An 11,238-nucleotide genomic window follows, 5' to 3' on the forward strand; every position below is an offset into this window, starting at 1 on the left:
TATTTTATTTGACTCATTACAAGACACAAATTAATTCAAGTAAAAGAGAGAAATATATATATAAAAAAAAGAAAAAAATTGAAATTTTAAAACAAAAATGTGAATACTCTGGAAAAATAAACTAAAATCATGTATGAATATAAAGGGAAGGAATTCACATTTTATCAATTCAAAATATAAAAATGATCATAAATATAAAACAAAACTTCATGAGTGTAATTTCAATTATTTTAACTTAAGATAAAAGATATAAGGTTTTGTTTAAATAACTTATACCTCAAAAGCATTGTATCATTCCTCTCTTTTATTCCGTTATTTAATTTATTATTTAAAATATTAAAATATTTTTTATCTTAAATTATTATTTTTTATTTTATCATTATATATTAATACTCTTTAAAAAAAATTACCATAAATATACCTTTATCAAAATTATAATATATCATTTAAATAACTGAACAATTTAAATAACCTGAATCCAAACTAAGCCAAGTAAATCAAATATGAGTACGTATATGAAAACAGTCATTGTATGAGTTTGGAGAAGATGTCTTGAAGGAGAATTTAATGAGAGAGTTTGTATGATTAAGGAGGGGTAAAAAATGGAAAAAAAAAATTATAATATATATATATATATATATATATATATATATATTGATTATATATATATATATTGATTATATATATTTATTTAAAATTATTTATTGATTGATGATTGTAAAAAGTTATTATAAAAAATAAAATAAAATAATACTACCAGGGTGTTAATAAACATAATTATATAAACATAATAATGTATCTTAATTATACAAACAAAAATATGGATCCTAATCCTAACATAGTATGTATACTGAAAGTTCTTTTAATTTGTAAGTAATAATATTTAAAATTTATTGTTTAAAAATTTATTCTCCTAAGTATATTAATTCGTAAAAATGAAGTTGGACTAATTATGGTCAACTTGTATTATGTACTTTTTATTAGTATCACAATATTTACCCTAATTTATATGTGAGGGTGGGTAACCTCAAATAAAATATAATTATTTGATTCTAACCTCGTCCAGTAGTCCAAAATTCACCAAAAGTCTTAAAAAAATATATATAATTCTAAGTTTCATTTTTTTAGACCTTCAAATTATATTTATAAAAAATTAATTCTTATTAAATTAAAATAAATAGTTATAAATAAAATATTAATTTACAAATAATAAAAAATAACATAAATTAAATAATACAAATTTGCAAATATTAAAATTATAATGAAAATCATTTAACAATCATACAATTTCTTTGTCATTCTTAAAAGGAACTGATGTGAGTTATATAACAATGAGTCGTGAAAAAAAAACAAGTTGAATAAACCAATTAAGCGACGTCATAAAAATCTCTACCCAAAATTTTTAAGATGTATTGAAATTTGTCTTTGCCCAAGAAGAATTACCTGAAAATTTATAAAGATTGTCAAAATAACGAAAAATTCATAAAAATTATGGTTTATAAATAAAAGATAAGTTTCAAAAATGTTTATTAAATAAAATTAACTCAAGATTGGATAAAAATACATGAACTCAAACAAATATTACCAATTCCATTTATAAGGTACAAGCATAAGGACCCACCTTCCAACTATATTCAAGTAGATGAATGGAGCCAATTCAAATATACAAAACCTACATTCAATTTAAGTCTCTATTCAAAATTCAGCTCAATTATATCATACTTACAATAATTAATTATTCTTTAAAGTTTATCCATAAACAATGCTGCCATAATATATTTTATATCAAAGTTTGCTCAACTAGGTCTAAATATCATCTAATATTAATTTATTAATTTGTGAAACCAATATTTTTATTTGTAAATTAAAAATAATAAAAAATATCGGTTCAAAAAGTTAACTTTTTAAAAATAAAATCGGTTTGAAATGTTAATTTCCTAAATATATATAAAAAAATCGATTCAACATTTTAACTTCCTAAATAAAAAAAATAATTGGTTCAACCCGTTAAAACATATTGTAAATGATGAAATAATAAGGTACTTTATTTTAAAACATTAAAAAATTAAAATTAAAATTTCGAACTAAAAATAATAGAATTGAGAATTATAAAATTAAATTTATTTAAAATTTATTAAAATTCTAATTTTAATTTTTAATTCTTATAAGATGTCTACCAAATAATGAAAATGACATCTAAATTCCAATCTAATTCCACAACCTAAAATATTTTGACAATAAAATTCAAAATAACACACAAAAAAAAAAAATTCTTATAGCCAAAATTGAATAAATTGTCCAGATTCCATCATTTAATTTGAGTTTGCTAATTCACCATTGACTTCACTATAAATGAACCTTTAAAGGATTACATTTAGATGCATTGTCATTGAAATTTCTCATATTGTTTTAAGTAAAACGCACTAAAGAATGCATGCAAACAAATCACTCATCATAATTCTCTCATTCATTAATTGACTCAAGATATGTATGTTTTTTTTTTTTTTGTTCTCTATCAAATCTATCAAACGGTTTACTTCAAACTTATATGTTGGTTAGTTATTCTTTATTTGCTAATATTTTAAGTGTCATCTTTTAACCTCATAGGACATGAAAAAACAAGAAAAGGGAGGAAATAACCATATTTATTTTAAACTAATAAAGTTCAATTCATTTAATTAAATAAAAAGACATCTCCAACCATGTTCTTAGAGCATAGCAGTGCACAAGACCTCTGCCCTCTTATTCTATCAAATTAATATTCCACCTCAACATAATGCAGACACATGTTGTACTTGGGCAAAACACTTCAATGCTTCCGCCCCTCTTATTTAAATAATTTAAATCCTCTTATTTAAATAATTTAAATATGAATTTTATTTATACTATTTTAAATTAATAACTAATTTATACTATTATAACTAATATTCCCCTATATTATAGGAAAATTTGAGAATTTAAACCTTTAAAACGTGTTAATATAATTAATAAAAAAAATATTAATTTATTTAAAATATATATTTATTAATTAAATATATAAATAATATTCCTATATTATATATATTATAGGAAAATTTGAAAAATTCATCCTTAAAACATGTTAACATGTTAATGTAATTAATAAAAATATAAAATATTTTTATAATTTAAAATATATTATAATATTAAAAATGACATACATAAATAAAATATTTCATCATAAAAACTAATATTAACAAATATAAAACATATTTCATCATAAAAACTAATATTAACATATATAAAATATGTCAATATAATTAATAGAAAAATATATTAATTTATTTAAAATATATATTTATTAATTAAATATATATATATATATTAATTAAATATACATATATATATATATAACTAATATTAAATAAATTAAAATATAAAATATTTTTATAATTTAAAATATATTATAATATTAAAAACATTACAAGAATAAATTTGAGAACTAATATTCCTATAATAACTAATATTTCTATATTATAATAAAATATAAAATATTTTTATAATTTAAAATATATTATAATATTTTTATAATTAAATATATAATTAATATTTCCATATATTATAGTAAAATTTTAGAATATATATTTATTTAATATTAGTATAATTAAATATATAACTAATATTTATATTTCTATATTATAGAGGGTACTGCCCTCCTTTTGCTTTTATCTACAGTGCAGAAAATAATGAAAAAAAGCAATGACCTGCCCTTTTCCATTCCAAGTTGTCTTATGCGGGCACAGGTCATGCGCTGGAGATGCTCTTATGTTTTATATTCCTAGAAAAAAAAAAGCATCACAACATCATTACCGAGACAAATATTACATTTACACACGAAAACAACTTTTTTTAGAATGTTGGGTTTCCACACAACTCCTTCGAAGTGCGACTAATTCCTGCGGATTAAACACATAACCTGTAAATTTACTCAACCAATTTAACCAGAGACAAAACTTGTAGTCTGACGGGCTCAAACCCATGACATCAGAGAACACGAAATTTATTTTGTATGTGACCATATTTGTTATAACATTTTATTATCCTAACCATGATATAAGAATAAATACATTTATTTTGGTTGTCAAAAATCATAATAATTTAAAAACAATTTTTATATAAATTAAAATACAAATTTACACAATAATTTGAATTATGACATAACTAAACAATCATCTCTATATCAAATAAAATAAAATTTAACATTTTATAATTTAGATAATATGAAAACATATATATATACCAAACACATTTTAACATCAACAAATTATGTTAAATTAAAAAATATATAGTAATTTTCAAATAGTCACAATTGCACATAAGTAAACACACAAATATATATGGTTTTGAGTGTCACAATATGAGTTGTTTGAAAACTTTAAGGGCAATGGCTCCCTAGATGGTTGGTTCATGTTTAGTGTACTACATATATTATATATATTGACTTATCACATTAATGGGTAATGTGTTTCTAAGATTATGGATCATCCTATTCTTACTCGATCTTATTCCTACTTTTACTCCTACTCCTACTCCTACTCCTACTCCTACTCCTACTCCTACTCCTACTCCTACTCCTACTCCTAGCTCCATAACTTCATTAAATGTAGACTCTAACTAGCAATACAACAATTGTAATTTTTAATTCTATTTATATGTCTTTTCAAACAAAATTATTTATTATTTAAAATACGATTAAAAATTTTGATTCGTTATTTTTTTTATTTAGGATGTTAAAATATTGAACCGATGTCTTTATTCTTTTTTAATTTAGTAAGTTAACCTTTTGAACTATTTTTTTTTATTTAAAAAGTTAACATTTGAATTGATATTTTGTTATTGAATTTAGAAAAGTTTAAATGTCAAACCAATTTTTATTTTTTTTTTTAATTTATGAAGTTAACATTTTAAACTGAAATTTTGTTAATAAAAATCGAAACTTAAAAAAATCTCTATATAATGTGAATTCTAATTCGAATTACACTCATCCAAATATATATTCTAAAAGAATCTCCAACAATTATTGTGACAAAATAATAAAAACTCAACTATCCTAGTTTTCCTTTTATTAAAACAATAAGTTAGAAAATAAATATTTAAATTTCTTAATAATAACAAGAGCAAACACATGGGTTACGGGTTTGGGAAGGCCCATTTTCCCGCAGCCCAATGCAATGGACTTTTTTTAAAAGAAATTTGTATTTCTTTTTATAGTTTCACCTTCTCCTTCTATCTCTTTTGTCACTCCAAAATGTAATTGAGATAGGTTGAAATGTAACTAAATAAAATTAAAATTCACAAAAGGGAGAAAAACAAAACCATAGACCACTAACACCAAAATTTAACATGCACAATTTAGGGTGAGTTTCCCACATTCCTCGTCCCAATCCCAATCTCGAACTCGATTTAAATTATTCAAACTCAACCGTAGGGGTACTTCGGATATTGAGTTTATAATCAATTACCATCTCTATCTACATCCTATAGTTAAGACTCATTCCCATTTATATCGGTGAGTTCACTACTAGGTTAACTTTTCTATTACACCTTGAATTAAGTTGGATTTGTGAGTTTATTTGTGAAGCATTCAAGAGCAATGGAACCTTGTGTACCAAAAAAAAGTGACATTAGATTATATTCCAATTTTAATGCGATTTGAGTTAATTTTAAAATGATTCGGTTGGATTTGTACTTGAAGAGAAAGTCCAATAGGCAGTTTGTGGCCCATTAAATTTTAAAGCATATTGCCTACACATAAGCTGTTGATCCAGGCAGGGCCCATTAATTGTAGACCGGTCTTGGACCGGTTTATTTTTCTCTCACACTCGGTTAGAATGGACCAGCTGTACACAACAAAATAAATAATAATTAGTTATGATTTTAAGAAAGTAATAATAATTTTGATAAATAATTTAAAGATTATTAATATATAATAATAAAATATAAAGTAATAATTTAAAATATAAAGTATTTTAATATTTTTGATAATGATTTTAGTGATATAATTGATAAAAGTGGAGTGAAATAATGTTTGAAGCTAAACAAATTTAAGACATATTATTAAATTTTTTTTAATAATTTAAAAAAATATTTTTTTAATTATTAAATTATTAAAAATAAAAAAGTAAAAATAATTTTATTTAATTTTGTTTGAAAAATATTAAATTAAATGGAGCTTTATTATTTTAGTTGAGTAGGTAAAAAGTATTATATATTTTCAAATTATTTTATTGTGATAAAAAATGGTTTAGCTAATGATGATTTCATTTTTGGGTGAAACACCTAACAAAATAGCTCTTTGAAAAATGTCATTAATTCATATAAATAAATATATAATAAATTCTTTTACTATAAATCATTCTAAATAATATATAAAATATCAAAATTATTTTGTTTTGTTATGAGCATATTACAAAGTAGTGACATTCATTTATTCACTCAATCTTATATAATTTTCTAAATATAAAATTCTATTTAATTTTAATAAACTTTCCTTATAAAATGTGAGTGAGAAAAAGTTAGACTCCCACCATTATATATCTATATATATATATATTAATATAATATTTTATTATTACATTTAAGAATTAAAATATTCTTAATAATATTTTAATAATTTACCTTAAATAAACAATCCATAAAAAATAAATTCAATTTCCAAGATAAAAATTAATCAGAAGCATTATTGCTAACAAGCTGTACTTAATTAAGTTTTTCAAGATTATTTTTAATTAACTATCCAATATTACCTTAATCTTTTTTTAATTATGCTTTAACTATATATAATATTCCCAAGACTTTTTAATGTAAATAAGTTTGACTAACACAATTAAATTTGAATAATTATATAAAATTATTAAAAATAACCTTAAGCAATATAGGTAAAATAAAAATAAAAAATCACAATCCTAATGCATGCCAATCGTTATCACACTTGCGTGGCGTCTTAAGATATATGTGCTACAAAGTAGATAAAGATTACAAACATAGACCTTGTTGTTTAGTTAAAGGTTATTTAAAAAATGTAAATAGAGTGATTTTGAGGAAATATATATATTTTTATAAAATAACTTAAAATATTAATACATAATGTTAAAATAGTTTAAAAAATATATATTTAATATATTTTAATATGTTAAAATAGTTTAAAAAAAGAAAAAATTTAGTGTATTTTAATATTTAATTGAATCTTCAAATTTAGACTCTTTATTGGGAACCATTAGAATTTGTAATATATTTTTTAAATCTTACAATTTCAGAATCTTATGGTTAAAGTTATACAAAAACAAGTTTTATACTAATGATTTAAACTCTGTAAACTTGGTTTCAATAGTCAAAACGTTAAAAGATTTAAAATAAGATGTTCGAAATTCAATTTCACCCAAATTTGATAATACAACTTTTATTATTTTAACTAATGAATTAGTTATGTGAATGATAAGAAAGTGTATGAAATAATTTTTTATACTTTAAAGAATGGATGTATATATAAAAGTGCATGAAATAATTTTTTTATTTATTTTTATTTAATATTTTATTTTTCATCTTTCCCTATATCATATAAATTAAATAAAAATAATTATTAAATTTTAAAAATCTAGTTTTAACAAAAAAAATTTTTTTTTTTAATTAAATCCCATATAAAATAAAATAAAATAATACCCAAAATCAAACAAGGTCTAAAAAGACAAACCGAGCATTTATTTTATTTAGATTATAGGTCCTATATATTACATACATTGTATTGAATACATGTGACTTTTGATATTCCTATAAATATGCTTTATTTGCCTCTTGTCTATCTAAATTTCTGGATTCATGAAATCTTTTTTTCATAGCTAGCCTCAATTCATTTTCTATTTAATAGAACATCTTCATATCTAATTATCTCTCTCTCCTCTTCTTGAAATTTTCTCTCTCTCTAAAATAAAACTCAAAGAGAGAGAGAGAGAATGGAGCAGGTTTCTGTAGATGTTGTTGAAGGATCCACCATTTTCAAGAAAGCAAAACAGCCTGTGACATTGAAGGTAAATCTTCAATCTGTTCTTAGTTTTTTTTTTTTTTTTTTTTTGCAATTTTGTGTGAATGATCGAAGCCGTGTCAAAATTTGGTTTGATTTGTTTTTCTTTTCATTAGATTGATTGTTCATACAATTACTATATGTTTTGTTTTGTTCTTATTTTGCTGAGAAGTGTAATAAAAATTTTACCTTGTTAGTGTAAAAGAATAAAAAGAAAGATGGAATTTTCTTTATTCTTCATAGACTAATAATAGAAAGATATATTTATTTTAAGTAATTTTAATAGAAATTAATTGAGAAATGAATGTGAAGATTTTTTTTTGTTGATCACTAAAATCATAATAAAATATCGATTTCATATATTGTGTAGTATATTTATTAATTTATGGAAAATATCATTTACAAATATTGTTTGATTATTTATAAGTAATTACCATTTTTTCTATAAGATTTTGATTTATAGGTATATTTTATTATAATTCTAATTAATCACTTTTAAAAACAGAAAAATTATTTTATTTTATTTAATATAAAATATATAATTACACTTATCAAATGTGTAAAAAGTTTAAAATAAACTATTACTTTAAAACCTTTTGGTTAAATTTATATACTGATTATAATTTAATTTATTTGATAAAATATGTTGAAAATCCAAACTATTATTTCATTTGACATGAATTAATCTAATTAAATTAAAGTAATCAAATACAAGTTAAATATCTTATAAGATAATCAAATTAATTCAAACCACTATAGTATTGTTAATTCTTTTTTAAATAAAAATCACGATTACTTAAACTTGAAAGTTATGTTAAAGTTTTCTTTTGTAAAACTCGAAAGGCGGAGATGAATTTTTGTGTTTTACTACTGAGTTATTAATCTGCAATACATGATTATTGTTTATGCAGTTTGAAGATGTTGTTTACAAGATTAAGGTTGGAGGTGGTGGATTATTAAAGAAACAAAAATCAGAAGAGAAAATTATCTTGAAGGGAGTGAGTGGAGTTGTTCGTCCTGGTGAAATGTTGGCCATGCTTGGCCCTTCGGGCAGTGGTAAGACGACGCTTCTCACTGCCCTTGGTGGCCGCCTCAGCACTGGGCGGCTCACTGGGAAGATCGCATTCAATGAGCGTCCATTCACTAATCGTATGAAGAGGAACACTGGTTTTGTCACTCAAGACGATGTTCTTTATCCCCACCTCACGGTTACAGAAACCCTAGTTTTCACTGCCCTACTCAGGCTGCCCAACACTCTCACGAAAGCAGAAAAGACGGCCCATGCCGAGGCTGTCATAGAACAACTTGACCTAAAAAGGTGCAAGAATAGCATAATTGGAAGACCTTTTCTTAGGGGAGTTTCCGGGGGAGAAAGGAAGAGGGTTAGTATAGGGCAAGAATTGCTAATCAATCCGAGCATTATGTTTCTTGACGAGCCCACATCTGGCCTAGACTCAACCACGGCACAAAGGATTGTGTCAACCTTATGGGAGCTGGCTAATGGTGGTGGGAGGACCATTCTTATGACAATCCATCAACCTTCGAGTAGGCTTTTCTACATGTTTCATAAGGTGATATTGTTATCCGATGGAAATCTCATGTACTATGGTAAAGGAAGTAATGCAATGGAATACTTTGCTAGGGTTGGTTACGCTCCCTCGCTTGCCATGAATCCTGCTGACTTTATGCTAGATATCGCTAATGGTAATATCGAATCTCAATCTTAATTACTAAACATTTTCTTTATTGCTTCTTATTAATATATTTTTTTTGAAAATTTTAGGCATACCACCCGATGAAATTGAAAAGGATGTTAATGTTGTTAAGCAAGAATTGGTATTAGCCTTCAAGAATAACGAACAAGATATGAGGGCAGAGGTTCAAATGTCGGAGAACAATTTCCATGACAAATCGGAAGAAAAGGATAAATTTGGAAGGTGGGCGACGACATGGTGGCAACAATTCACAGTGTTGCTTAGACGAGGGATGAAGGAAAAGAGGCACGAGGCATTTTCAGCCCTTACTATTACTCAAATCATCTTGGTATCTTTACTTGCGGGGCTCCTATGGTGGAAAACTAATCCTAACAATATACAAGACCAGGTAAATATTGACATCCAAATTACTAACACAAAATTTTGTTTATAAATATTTGTACACTATATATACAAAAAAAGAAAGAAAAGAAGATAATATGTCTTTTTATTTCACTCTTTGAATCAGGCTGGTCTACTCTTCTTTATAGTGGGATTTTGGGGATTTTACCCGTTATTTCAAGCTATCTTCACGTTTCCTAAAGAACGTGCAATGTTGGAGAAAGAAAGGTCATCGGGGATGTACAAGCTCTCGTCCTACTTTATGGCAAGGACCATGGGAGACATGCCGATGGAGATCTGCCTTCCCACAGTTTATGTCACCATAATCTACTGGATGGCCGGGCTCAAACCTACAGCCCTACACTTCTTTGCGACATTGTTCTCCATACTACTCTCGGTGGTGGTTTCAAGCGGGCTTGGTCTAGCCATTGGGGCACTTGTGTTGGACCAGCAGGCAGCCGCGACTGTCGGCTCAGTCCTAATGCTCGCGTTTCTTCTAGCTGGAGGGTTTTATGTTCAACATGTGCCAAAATTTATTGCATGGGTCAAGTATATCTCCTTGAGTAACTATACTTACAAGGTTTTGATGGATTCTCAATTCAGTTTAGAAGAAACTTACCAATGCAATTCTGGTAATGGGAGATGTTTTGTTCGCGATTTTCCATCTATAAAGGCGGTTGGGCTTGGAAATCCAGTTATTCCGGTGGTGGCCTTGTTGATAATGATGGTTGGTTATAGAGTTATTGCGTATATTGCCCTAATGAGGATCGGAGTCACAGGCACCAAATGATGAAATTGTTGTTAAACTTCTTAATTTGCTTATAAGTATTATCTAAGATCATATATATGCAGTGGGACTAATTTCTCTATAGTATGTCTTTATAATATGTTATCTAGTATAAACTTTGCATAACTAATGCTTATTGTAAGCGTAATATCTTGGCGGATTCATGTATTACTATATTATTATATGCGGTTTAATAAAAATAAGAAAAAAAATGTTTCAAATGGTTTGTGCTCTTTTTCGGTTTAGTAGATGGTTCTATGTGCATTCTTCACACTTTTTGATTTGATTTATATTACTAGTATAATCAAATTTGATGAATT

At 25.0% G+C, this 11,238-nt stretch overlaps 1 protein-coding gene across 1 annotated transcript; it reads left to right on the forward strand.

Moving 5' to 3' along the window:
- The first annotated feature begins 7,967 nt into the window (after positions 1 to 7,967).
- Positions 7,968 to 10,921, forward strand: LOC124939017 (ABC transporter G family member 9-like). Its single transcript, XM_047479534.1, has 4 exons — positions 7,968 to 8,042; positions 8,947 to 9,739; positions 9,819 to 10,138; positions 10,259 to 10,921. The coding sequence occupies exons 1-4, from the start codon at positions 7,968 to 7,970 to the stop codon at positions 10,919 to 10,921; spliced, it is 1,851 nt and encodes a 616-aa protein (XP_047335490.1).
- Positions 10,922 to 11,238: the final 317 nt, after the last annotated feature.

The sequence above is a fragment of the Impatiens glandulifera genome, chromosome 5 (assembly GCF_907164915.1).
Source record: "Impatiens glandulifera chromosome 5, dImpGla2.1, whole genome shotgun sequence".
Lineage (NCBI taxonomy): Eukaryota > Viridiplantae > Streptophyta > Magnoliopsida > Ericales > Balsaminaceae > Impatiens > Impatiens glandulifera.